Here is a 13,359-nt window from a genome sequence, read left to right on the forward strand (position 1 = left end):
AGCTGATCACTGGACATTGTTAGAGCTGGCCATTGGACATTGCTAAGGCTGGTCATTGGACATTGCTAGAGCTGGTCATTGGACATTGCTAAAACTGGTCATTGGACATTGCTAGAACTGGTCATTGGACATTGCTAGAGCTGGTCATTGGACATTGCTAGAGATGGTCATTGGACATTGCTAGAGATGGTCATTGGACATTGCTAGAGTTGGTCAATGGACATTGCTAGAGATGGTCATTGGACATTGCTAGAGATGGTCATTGGACTTTGCTAGAACTGGTCATTGCACATTGCTAGAGCTGGTCATTGAACATTGCTAGAGCTGGTCATTGGACATTGCTAGAGATGGTCATTGGACATTGCTAGAGTTGGTCAATGGACATTGCTAGAGCTGGTCATTGGACATTGCTAGAGCTGGTCATTGGACATTGCTAGAGTTGGTCATTGGCCGTTGCTAGAACTGTTCACTGGCCATTACACAAAGTGTCACGGTGCTCACAGGTGAGCGAGTGTGCCGTCAGATTAGGCAACCCATCAAATCTTGTAACGGAATGTCACTTCCGTTACATAATCTGACTGGTTGCCTAATCTGACATAACACCGGTGTTCTGTCAAAATAGCCAAATCATCAAGATCTCCAATTACGTCACTTCTGGTTACTGTAAACCATCATTAATTGGAGATTTGAAAGACTTGCCGATTTGACACAACATCCGCAAGTGTGTACATTCTGATACACAAAGATTTTTTTGTTTTGACACAATAGCGGGTAACGAGGAAGAAATTGACACTGCCGCAGAGGCAGGCATTTTGTTGGTTAGTATCGGAGCAGAGCATAGGCGTGCGCAGGGGGTGTGCCGGGTGTGCCTGGGCACACCCTAATCACCCTGCACGGTGCAGATTCCTAAAAAAAATTGTAAAAAAATAAAATAATTGAAATAAAAATGACTGACACTGTCCACTGCCTACTAACACCAACCATGCTTTAATACATTTGGGGTGCACACCCTAATGCAATAGGCTGCGCACACCTATGGAGCAGAGTAACAATATCAGCTCATAATACCGTGTACCCTTGTGTCAAAACAGAAAGTCGCTGAAATCTCCAATTACTGATGGTTTACTGTAACCGAAAGTGACGGGATTGGAGATCTTGATGAATTGGCTATTTTGACGGAACACCAGCTCCAGCAGGATGATCTCCTCCATGCAGAGTGCTTGCCCAGTTGCAGCTGTGGCAATAAGAAAAAGAAGAGTCCGGATGGCTGCATACCAAGCTGAGATCCAAAAACACTTTTATTCATATAAAACCATGAAAGACATTAAGAGCACTACATGTACAAGCAGGGAAGGAATGGGTAACGCATTTCACAATGCAATGAAGAATGTTAGCCATTCCTCCCTTGCTTGTACATGTAGTGCTCTTCGTGTCTTTCATGGTTTTATATGAATTAAGGCGTTTTTGAATCTCAGCTTGGTGTGCAGCCATCTGGACTCTTCTTTTTTTGAACACTGGCCATTGCTGGAGCTGGTCATTGGCCATTGCTGGAGCTGGTCATTGGCCCTTGCTAGAGCCGGTCATTGGCTGCTCCTGGAGCTGGTCATTGGCCATTGCTGGAGCTGTTCATTGGCTGTTGCTAGAGCCGGTCATTGGCTGCTCCTGGAGCTGGTCATTGACAATTGCTAGAGCTGGTCATTGGCTGCTCCTGGAGCTGGTCATTGGCCATTGCTGGAGCTGGTCATTTGCCATTGCTGGAGCTGGTCATTGGCCATTGCTGGAGTTGGTCATTGGCCATTGCTAGAGCTGGTCATTGGTTGGTTATTGGACAGCTGTATCAATTTCTAACTACCCACTGCTGAAACTTTGTTAAGAATGCTGATTCGGGAGATTTAGGATTGCATGTTTAGTGTTTGTTCTAAGCCACCCATACTAAAGCCACCTACCTCTACTATGTCCTCTCCACAGTCCTACAAAGACTCCAGGGCCACGTCATTCAGGATTAAAATATCCGGTTATATGATTGTACAGTTATGTAAATGCAATAATTTTGTGTTTTTCGGCACTTTATAATATAGAAATAATATACCAATAAAAATATATATAAATTGTATATTGTAAATCATTGCAATCATTTCATTTCTTAGGAAAAGTGGCAGGTAACATTCTGAATAGGCATTTCCCATGCTGCCTAAACCGGCATGACTCAGTTACTGATCTGCCCAGCAGTGTCACATACACACAAGGAATTACATTTCCATATAGAGGTGGGATCCCAAAATCTTCAGATCTTATTGGAAAAGATCCCCAGTAGACAACCTTAGTCTTCTCAGATACGACCTTCAGCGTTGTCACTTCCAATGTCCAGCAGGAAGCAATCATGTGTTGCACTTTCAGGCACTGAATACATGGATATATTTCAATTCTATATTTTATCCTCAGCTCCTGTCTGGTTCTCACATGTTTCCTGATAATTGCTGTTTTGTATAGAGATATTATTTTCTGCTTTCCCTCTTTTCTTTTCCTACAATATACAAAAAGAGAAAATGTTGATGATAAAAAAATATAATGGCAGACGCTTTTGTTGCACAGGGATATGCCATCCTTCCTAGAAGCCTTCCTATTGAAGCACAGACAGGCCAGGCTGCATTCCACCCCTCAAGACAGACGCTGTCCATGCACCCAAGACCTACTATTATACTCTTTACTGCAACATTCTGTGAGTGTGCCCAGTTGGGTTGTCTTCCCACTCTGTAGTTTTGCCTTATTGAACTTTAACTTCAATACAGTTCTGTTACTGAAACCGCAGCATGCTGCACCTCCCCACAAAGAGACTTTGAAGAAAGACCTAGAAGAGTTTATGGCCAAGTCTAGAGTATGAGACCCAGTGTACTTTGGGATTTCCTGATCCATACCTCACCCCTCTTTCCATATTGCCTTGTGCAATAAACTTTTAAATCCATTGAATGCCTGGTGCCCATTATTTCTGAACATCCAGACAAAAGGAGCACACCCGAGATGAATGTTTCTGGGACTTTATTGTAAGTAAATGGACTTGGAGCATTGATGAATGTAGCTGAAGATCTATACTCATGTGTAATTATTAAAGATCAGTACAAATAGTGCTATACATGTTCAAGAATTTTGTTTTTTTTGGCACCATTATATGTCAAAGTCTCTTTTCTGATCATGAAGACATTTTACCACATCGTAATAGCTTTACAATATAAATCTATACAGTACATGCAAATCCTTATGTGGGTGCAGTGGCAGCAAATGCAAGAGTGTCTGGGTGCAGTAGCAGCAAGGGTTAGAATGCATGTTGGGTGCAGTGGTGGCGAGTACAAGGGTTCTAATCCCAGATAACGCCTTCTAAGAGGAAACGCTTTGGGCAGAGCTAGCGGTGTGACATCAACACACACAGACCGACCTCTCTTCATCGTGGCCGTGTTTATGTGACATTCTTTGCTTATTTTATAGGATTTCTCTGTAAGTGCAATACTTTTTTTATTAAATACTTGATTCAAGCAGTATAGCACTATGAGTCGTCTTTCAATACATGCACTGTAACTGCGAGAGTTGGAAGGTGAAATCTATCCTGACACTTAGGGGCTGTCCAGGAACAAGCTGTGGCTTCCCAGCTGGGAATATTCCTACTGTTTTATGATCTTCTTTGTGGGATCTTATGGTCTGGTAAGCAGGCCATTTTTCTCTAAGAGCATGGTGGTGACATAGAAGCACTTTATGTATGGTTATTTTAGTTATAGATGGACTCCATTGGAGCGTTAATTTTTCCATTTTTTTGTATGAACTGTGGATTATCATCTTTTTCTTCTGCACTCAGATTGACTTTATTTGGAACGTATTGTCTGTATATGAATTATTAATTATTTATTTATTGAAGTTTGCACTTTGCACTTTTAGAAAAAGTGTGTTATGTGATTTTTTTTGTATATTGTTTGCACTTCAATATTTGGATTTTAGCACAAAATCTGCATTTTAAATAGCATTGGTATATCTGGATGTGGCATTAAACATGTGATGTTGCAGATTACTTATGGTTATAAGTGATTTTTATACTTGCATTTTGTTTTTTGAGACAGCGTTTCATCAACATTTCTACAAAATTTGCATGGTCCTAGTATTCAGGGAATTTTTGGTGCAGCAGTCTTAATTTAATTGTGGCTAAGCGAAACCCTAGGAATTTTTTAACTTGTGTTTATCACATATACTGGATAATATCAGATACGTACTCTGAGGAGTTTCTGCCTCGTCCATGGAGTGAACTGGACCACGATAAGGCACACCAGAGCCAGAAGTATTAGCACCAGCAAACCAATGATAATTCCTAGGGATGACTGTGACAACACACTGGAGAAAAAGGACACAACACAGAACACGGCATAAAAAACATATGAATAAGGAGAAATGCATAAATAAATGCCTTAAACAAAACAGCTTGTAAGGGGCCTGGTGGGACACGCTGGATACATGATTAATGGATTCATCAATTACTTAATAAATTCATCAATTACTGGGCCCTTTTTTTCACCAGAATTTTCCCAATAATACAGACTATGTGACATGGGTTTATTTTGCCAAAGCAGTCATTTAATGAAACCATAATCCATAATCCAAAAACAGCCACATTTTACCACTGAAGTTACCAGGAAGGGGGTCTTTGGTCCCAGTACAGTATATTATAAAGGGAACTGCTCTTTAGTCTGTCCTAAGTTGCAACCATGAACTTCTTCCTGAAAACACCAAATCCATTAGGGACCACTACATCCACCACCTTTCTCCATACCATCAGATGTGCCTACTTTACCTAAACTTCCTACTAATTTACCATTGCCAGTGACCTTGTACCCATTTGGCTGCTATGAAAAATCACCTCCCCAAAGACTCTAAAAAAAATTATTTGGGTGGGTGGGCAAGACAACTTTCTAACTCTGCATTTCCTTCTGGATTGGCCATCACAATACCCTTATTGTTTGTGATTTCTTTACTACCCAAGCTACCACCTTCGTCCCTTTGCCTTGCAGCCCCTCTGTTAAGGCCTTTCTAATCCAGGACTACCTATTTTTGGTACACAGAAACCAAATACTAGAATATCCCTGTGGTTTCCTTGCAATTGATGACTAGAGTGGAAGTTCTGGAATGTCAACACTAGGGATGGGCGAATGGTTCGGCCCAAGCTGAACATTGGCTGTTCACCCATTTGACGAGCACCCGAATTATTGCAGCGTTTGACCGTTTGTTCGGCCTACCGAATGACCATAATGCACTGCAACGCAGCACAGCACATTGGAAGCCCTGATTGGCTGAAGCAATGAAAGCTTTGCCCAATAAGGGCACAGAGCACTGTCAGAGCTATGATTGGAGAAAGTGATGATGGCTTTATCCAATCATGGCTCATTGCTCTTAGTCCCGCCCCCCCACTATAAAAGTATTCTTTCAAAAGTGGCCATTTGTAGTGTGATAAATTGGCGAGAGAGATAGAACAGGGCTCTGTACAGTGCTACTAGAGAGTTATGCCGCGTACACACGGTCGGACTTTTCAGCTACAAAAGGCCGACAGCCCGTGCGACAGACTTTCGACGAACTTTGGGCGGACTTTCAACGGACTTTCTAACGACCGGACTTGCCTACACACGATCACACCAAAGTCCGATGGATTTGTACGTGATGACGTACACCAGACTAAAATAAGGAAGTTGATAGCCAGTAGCCAATAGCTGCCCTAACGTCGGTTTTTGTCCGTCGGACTAGCATACAGACGAGCGGATTTCTGGGTCCGGCGGAGTTACGACGTAAAGATTTGAAGCATGTTCCAAATCTAAAGTCCGTCAGATTTGCGACTCGAAAAGTCAGCTGAAGGTCCGGTGAAGCCCACACACAAATCGGATTGTCTGCCGGATTTGGTCAGTCGGCGTTCGTCGGACGAGTCTGGTCGAAATGTCCGACCGTGTGTACTCGGCATTAGTGTGCTATTCTGATTTTATTGTCAGTGCAGAATTTTAGTTTAGTGTGCATGTAGTGATAGTTCAGTCAGTGTGAGTGTAGTGACCAATAATTTTGATGCGTTGTTTAACATAGTATATTTCATTGCGTTATGTGTCGTTTAACACAGTATATTGTATTGCGTTACGTGTTGTTTAATGCAGTATATTTTAGTACGTTAGTGCACGTTAAATGCAGTATATTTCTGTGAATTAGTACACATTTAACATGGTATATTTCTGTGCTTTAGTGCCCAATGCAGTATATTTCTATGCGTTACTGCATGTTTAATGCAATATATTTTAGTGCGCTACATGGCGTTTAACGCAGTATATTTCAGTGCCTTATGTGCACGTTTTAACGCAGTATATTTCTATGCTTTAGTGCACGTTTAACGAAGTATATTTCAGTGCATTACATGCTGTTTAACGCAGTTTATTTCAGTGCGTTAGTGCAGGTTGAATGCAGTATATTTCTGTGCGTTAGTGCATGTTGAACGCAGTATATTTAAGTGTGTTATATGCCCTTTAATGCAGTATATTTCAGTGCGTTAGTGCACATTGAATGCAGTATATTTCTGTGCATTACTTGCCGTTTAACGCAGTATATTTCAGTGCCTTACGTGCACGTTTAACGCAGTATATTTCAGTGCATTATGTGCCATTTAATGCAGTATATGTCAGTGCATTACGTGCCATTTAACGGAGTGTATATCAGTGCGTTAGTGCACGTTTATCGCAGTATATTTCTGTGCGTTACTGCAAGTTTAATGCAGTAAATTTCAGTGCGTTATGTGCCATTTAATGCAGCATATTTCAGTGTGTTAGTACACATTTAACGCTGTATATTTCAGTGCCTCGTGTGCCGTTTAACGTAGTATATTTTAGTGCATTACGTGCCATTTAATGCCGTATGTATCAGTGCACTGGTGCACATTTAACGCAGCATATTTATGTGTGTTAGTGCACGTTTCATGCAGTACATTTCTGTGCATTACGTGCCAGTTAACGCAGTATATTTCAGTGTGTTATTGCACGCTTAACACAGTATATTTCTGTGCATTACTGCACTTTTAATGCAGTATATTGCAGTGCATCAATGCAGTTTTACTGCAGTGTATTGTAGTGTATCCGTGGAGTGTGTCTTTATAGTGAGTACAGGCATACTCCACTTTTAAGTACACAATGGGGTTTATTTACTAAAGCTGGAAAGTGCAAAATTAGGCTCCCTTCTGCATAGAAACCAATGAGCTTCTAATCCCAGATTGTTCAATTAAGCTTTGGTAATAAAACCTGGAAGCTCATTGGTTTTTTGCAGAAGTGAGCCTGATTTTGCACATTCCAGCTTTAGTAAATAAACCTTATTGTGTACTTAAAAGTGGGGTATGCCTGTACTCAGATTAAAGTGAACCAAACACCACTTTCCATTGATAAAAAGTGCATCCACATATACAATTACACATCTTTATTACATTTTGTTAATAAGCACCCCTCCATCCTGTCTGGGAGGACAACAAGGAGAGGCAGATATTGCCATGGCACTGTGAGGGGGCCAGCAGCGTATGTGTCCACAGGCAAAGGTGGACGTGGTCAGTCCTCAAGCAGGGCATAATTTCCTCTGTTTAGTGATGTTGCCTGTGCTATCCAGCCACAGCATGCAGAGGAGGTGGTTGACTGGCTTACTAAACCATCCTCATCCTCCTCATCCTCTGTCACCCAAGCAGAAACTAGTGTGCAGTCCACTGCAGCTGCCAGATTGGCTAAACCTGCCTCCTTGTCCACAGCTATTCCTGCCATAGCCCCAGCATCAGGCATGGAGGAGTCAGCTGAGTTATCTGAACACAGCATCAGCCACTTGCTCCTTGATGATGCACAGCCATTACTTGATTCAGATGTTGGTTCTGAGGTTGAGGAAGGCAGGAACATGAGCCTACAGAGAGAGGTGAACACTGGTACACAAATTGGCAGTCATGTTCCCCCAGCTGCAGTGTATTGTCAAGTTGTCTCCAGTGGTAATGAGGATGGAGAAGATGATGATGATGAGGTCACCGATGTGATTTGGGTGCTGGATAGAGCAGAGGAGGAAAGTAAGGGTGAGGCACAACACCAACGAGGCAGCCATCATGGAAGAGTAGAGAGCAGTCACCCTATTCCTTCACATTGTGAAGCTGTTAGCTCCCGGACCACTTCCCACAGCTCAGCTGTCTGGGCCTTTTTTAGCACATGTGCAGCCGATCGCACTGTTGCAATTTGCAAACTTTGTCTCAAGCACATCAAGTGTGGCAAAAACACCAGTCATTTGGGTACCACATGCTTGACAAGGCATTTAACCTCCCACCACTCAGTCCATTGGCAAAAGCATCTGAAAGCCAAACAAAAGGGGCACAATTCTGTTCCTCCTGCTTACTCGCCTCAGTCTGCCCTGCTATACCTCATGACCTCTCAGCAGTCTCCACTGACAGGGATGATGGTATAGTGCAGGGTGTCCAAGGTCCTTGCAGCACATCTGCCAGTAGCACACCACCAGCTATAGACTATAGCCGGCATCTGCTGCAGTTAAAAAAAAAATACAGTCACTGACACCCACATGCCCAGCGTCTAAATGCAAAGCTGCTGGCGCTACAACTTCTGCCTTTATATTCTTCCCCCTTGCATGAATTTGCAGAATGTCCTGTACTACAGTGGCAGGTTCCCAGTCACTATTTTTTTTCACGTAACACCATTCCGGCTCTGTACCATCACGTGGAAGGCAATGTTGTCGCCACATCTCCATACAGCTAGTGGTGATGATGTGAGATTTGTCAGCTCTACCCCCTCCTAATCTTCACCTCCTCCTCCATACCCTCCTCTGCTGACTTGTCCTATGAACCACAAGTACCCCCTAAGCATTCAAGGGGCTATTTAATGAGTAGGGCTAAAAGGTGCCATGCAGTGCTTCAGCTGGTGTGTCTAGGGGAAAGGAACCACACTGGAGCAAAGATTCTTGCAGCACTGCAGGAGCAGGCCCAGAGGTAGTTCACGCCGCACTAGCTGGAGCCAGGAATGGTGGTGTGCAATATTGGCACAAACCTCCTGTCTGCCTGGCACTGGTCCTCAACTTGGTGGTGCAGTGTTTCCTAAATAGGTATCCAGGGTTAGAAGATCTGTTAAAGCAGGCCAGAAGAGTCTAGCCATTTCAGGCGATCATACACAGCCAGTGCTCGGTTGGCTGAAATTCAGCGGAAATTTCACCTGCCCATACACCGCCTGATTTTTGACATGCCCACCAGGTGGAACTTGACTTTGGCAATGCTGCAGTTGGTGCACATGCAGCTGAGGGCCGTCAATGAGTACCTGTGTGAGTATGGCACAATGACAGGCTCAGGCCGGCTCAGCATTTTTCCCCAAGCCAATGGCTGCTCATAAAAGATGCATGCACTGTACTATCAACATTTGAGAAGGCCACAAGGATGGGGAGACGTGACAATGCATGCATCAGTGACACAATCCCTGTTGTGTTCCTGCTGGAGCAGACTCTGCGTGACATTATGGACAGGGCGCTCAAGGCAGAGCAGTGGGAGGAAGAGGAGGACTTCCTTTCCTTTCAAGGCCCACTTTATGCAGACAGCATTCTTCCTATGCAACAGAAAATACAAGAAAGGAGGGAGGAGGAGGAGGAGAAGGATTTGGGCAGTTTTGGAGGCATTGTGGCATTGTGGCCACTTCAGAATATGCTACCATAGAATTACACCTCCGGATATCCCTGAGACACCTTGGGACTACCGAAATGCCGGACCATCTGCATATTATTATTATGATGTGCTCCTACCCATCCACCCTTTTGTAAGTTTTTTTAACCCTTTTGGGAATATAAAGTTTTACTTCTGCACTTAGAGGCACCCTTTTTATCTTTTCATTTTACTTCCAGTCTGCTTCTCTCTTCAAGTGCTGCCGGAAGTGCATCTATCTAGACTGATATCTGCTTGGTCCTGTTAATTAGAGCGCCCTGATACACACTTTTGTTTTGGAGGCATTGAAGCAGAGGAAGACATACATCAAACAGTAAAAGATGGTTTTCCATCCGCAGAACCCTTGGGAGTAGTATGCGGCTGGGAGGAGGCAGTTCCAGATACTATAATCCTCAGTGAACCCAAGGAGTCTGCTTTTCATGCCTCCACAAATTTACAGTGCATGGGATCCCTCATGCTTCAAAGGCTGTGAAAGGACCCAAGAATACATGCCGTAAAAGAGAAGGATCGCTATTGGTTGGCAACCCTCCTTGACCACCGTTACAAGGGGAAAGTCTCAGAACAAATCTTGTCCCCACAGAGAGTGCAGAGGATGAAATCTCTTGAGTAGGGATGAGCTTTGAGCTCGAGTCGAATCCATGTTTGACTCGAACATCGCCTTTTCGACCGTTCGTCGAATTGCGAAAGTTATGGGCCGTTCGCCCCAAATTTAAGTGGCGCGTCACGGCCCATAATTCACTGCGACATCACAGTGCATTGCTGGCTGATGATTAGCCAAGCATGCACTATGACCCGCATGCTTGTCCAATCACAGCGCCGTCTGTACAGAGAGCTGTAATTGGCCAAAGCCAGGGTGGCTTTGGCCAATTATGGCTCAGAGGGTTTAGTACACGCCCCACACTATATAAGGCCGCCTGCATGGCGGCCTTGTGTAGTGTGTTGCGGCGGAGAGAGATAGACAGAGACAGTGTCATTTGATTTAAGTTAGATAGAGTAGGCAGGTGAGTCAGTTAGCTGCACTTACAGTGTATTGTGTATATATATATGCATCCTAGGTGTTTTATATATATATATATATATATATATATATATATATATATATACACTATATTCAGTTTAGCTAGATCCGTTCCTGTTATTCTCTTCCTACTGACAGGCAGGCAGGTGTTTTTACAGTATTTACAGTTAGTGTAGTGTGTCCTTTGCACAGTGTGCACCTAAAGCTACCTGAAGAAAATTAGTGGTGTTCTTCTGATCCTATTAGTACCACAGGCAGGCAGATGCAGTATTTACAGTTAGTGTACGGTGTCCTCTGCACAGTGTGCACCTAAAGCTACCTGAAGACAATTGCTGGTGTTCTTCTAATCCTATTAGTACCACAGGCAGGCAGCTGCAGTATTTACAGTTAGTGTACTGTGTCCTCTGCACAGTGTGCTCCTAAAGCTACCTGAAGAAAATTGGCGGTGTTCTTCTGATCCTATTAGTACCACAGGCAGGCAGCTGCAGTATTTACAGTTAGTGTACTGTGTCCTCTGCACAGTGTGCACCTAAAGCTACCTGAAGAAAATTGGTGGTGTTCTTCTGGTCCTATTAGTACAACAGGCAGGCAGCGGCAAGTATTTACGGTTAGTGTACTGTGTCCTCTGCACAGTGTGCACCTAAAGCTACTTGAAGACAATTGGTGGTGTTCTTCTGATCCTATTAGTACTATAGGCAGGTAACTACAGTATTTACAGTTAGTGTACTGTCTCCTCTGCACAGTGTGCACCTAAAGCTGCCTGAAGAAAATTTCTGGTGTTCTAATGATCCTATTAGTACCACAGGCAGGCAGCTGCAGTATTTACAGTAATGCCCCATACACACGGTCGGATTTTCCGACAGAAAATGTGTGATAGGACCTAGTTGTGGGAAATTCCGACCGTGTGTAGGCTCCATCACACATTTTCCATCTGATTTTCCGACACACAAAGTTTGAGAGCAGGCTATAAAATTTTCCGACAACAAAATACGTTGTCGGTATTTCAGATCGTGTGTACACAAATTCGACGCACAAAGTGCCACGCATGCTCAGAATAAATAAAGAGATGAAAGCTATTGGCTACTGCCCCGTTTATAGTCCCGACGTACGTGTCTTACGTCACCGCGTTCAGAATGATCGGATTTTCCGACAACTTTGTGTGACCGTGTGTATGCAAGGCAAGTTTGAGCCAACATCCGTTGGAAAAAATCCTAGGATTTTGTTGTCGGAATGTTCGATCAATGTCCGACCATGTGTACGGGGCATTAGTGTACTGTGTCCTCTGAACAGTGTGCACCTAAAGCTACCCGAAGAAAATTGGTGGTGTTATTCTGATCCTATTAATACCACAGGCAGGCAGCTGCAGTATTTACAGTTAGTGTACTGTGTCCTCTGCACAGTGTGCACCTAAAGCTACCTGAAGACAATTGCTGGTGTTCTCATACTAATAATACAACAGGCAGGCAGTTGATTCTGCTAGCTGCAGTATCAGTATGTATATATATCCCAGCTTTGTGCAGCTACATCTCACTGCAGGCCATTAGTATGTCTTGAGGATGGATCACTGGCCAGAGATCACTGCAATTGAGCTACTGGCCTGTCCTGCATCCAGCGTTCTTTTGGAACGCACATTCAGTGCTGCTGGAGGCTTTGTAACCGATCACAGGGTGCGCCTGTCCACCGAATCGGTCGACCGGCTGACCTTCATAAAAAGAAATCAGTCTTGGATCACCAGCTGCCAAGCACCTGATGCTGATGTAACCGATTGATTTTTTTTTTTATGTGAGATACCTTCAAGACTGCCTATGCTGGTGCTGAGTGACTATCCTGTTATGCTAAATGACAATCCTCTTCCTCCTCAATTTTCATGCTGATAGCTTGTAAGAACATTTTTGGTTCTGGGCACCGCCACCAGTGCCTAAGGCCCAATTGTTCTGCCCCTGTTTAACAGGGGCATGTAATTACAATTTTTGATGCAATACTTTGCAGCAGGGCTCATTCCTGCGCTCCAACTATGGTATCTGTGAGGGGTTGCAGTGTTGTGGCACCAGCACCAGTGCCTAAGGCCCAATTTTTAAACCCCTTTTTAACAGGGAGGTATAATTACAATTTTTGCTGCAATACTTTGCAGCAGGGCTCATTCCTGCTCTCCAACTATAGCATCTGCGAGGGGTTGCAGTGTTGTGGCACCAGTGGCTAAGGTCCAATTTTTCTGCCCCTGTTTAACAGGGGCGTGTAATTACAATTTTTGATGCAATATTGTGCAGGAGGGTTCGTTGCTGCGCTCAACTAGAGTATCTGTGAGGGGTTGCAGTGTTGTGGCACCAGCACCAGTGCCCAAGGCCCAAATTTTTAGCCCCTGTTTAACAGGGGCATATAATTACAATTTTTGCTGCAAGACTTTGCAGCAGGGCTCATTCCTGTGCTCCAACTATAGCATCTGTGAGGGGTTGCAGTGCTGTGGCACCAGTGCCTAAGGCCCAATTTTTCTGCCTCTACACCCACCAAGAGTAGCTGTGAGGGCTTAAAGTGTTGTGGCAACACCACCACCACAACCACCAAAGGCCAAATTTTTCTGCCCCTGTTCAACAGGTGCATGTAATTACAATTC

At 43.9% G+C, this 13,359-nt stretch overlaps 1 protein-coding gene and 1 long non-coding RNA gene across 10 annotated transcripts in view; one reads left to right on the forward strand and one right to left on the reverse strand.

Annotated features, from left to right (window-relative positions):
• Positions 1–13,359, forward strand: part of LOC141122093 (uncharacterized) — a 107,342-nt gene that overhangs the window by 28,690 nt on the left and 65,293 nt on the right. The window lies entirely within an intron of this gene.
• The window catches only part of LOC141122014 (C4b-binding protein alpha chain-like), a 341,346-nt gene continuing 330,085 nt past the window's right edge, over positions 2,099–13,359 (reverse strand). For all 9 annotated transcript variants that reach the window (XM_073611817.1, XM_073611832.1, XM_073611852.1 and 6 more), the window contains 2 exons: positions 4,254–4,371; positions 2,099–2,524 (listed from right to left, as the gene is read on the reverse strand). In XM_073611817.1, coding sequence (XP_073467918.1) covers positions 2,426–2,524; positions 4,254–4,371 — 217 coding nt within the window. In that variant the 3' untranslated portion in view covers positions 2,099–2,425. The remainder of the gene's footprint in view (positions 2,525–4,253; positions 4,372–13,359) is intronic.

This window comes from Aquarana catesbeiana, linkage group LG01 (assembly GCF_042186555.1).
Source record: "Aquarana catesbeiana isolate 2022-GZ linkage group LG01, ASM4218655v1, whole genome shotgun sequence".
Lineage (NCBI taxonomy): Eukaryota > Metazoa > Chordata > Amphibia > Anura > Ranidae > Aquarana > Aquarana catesbeiana.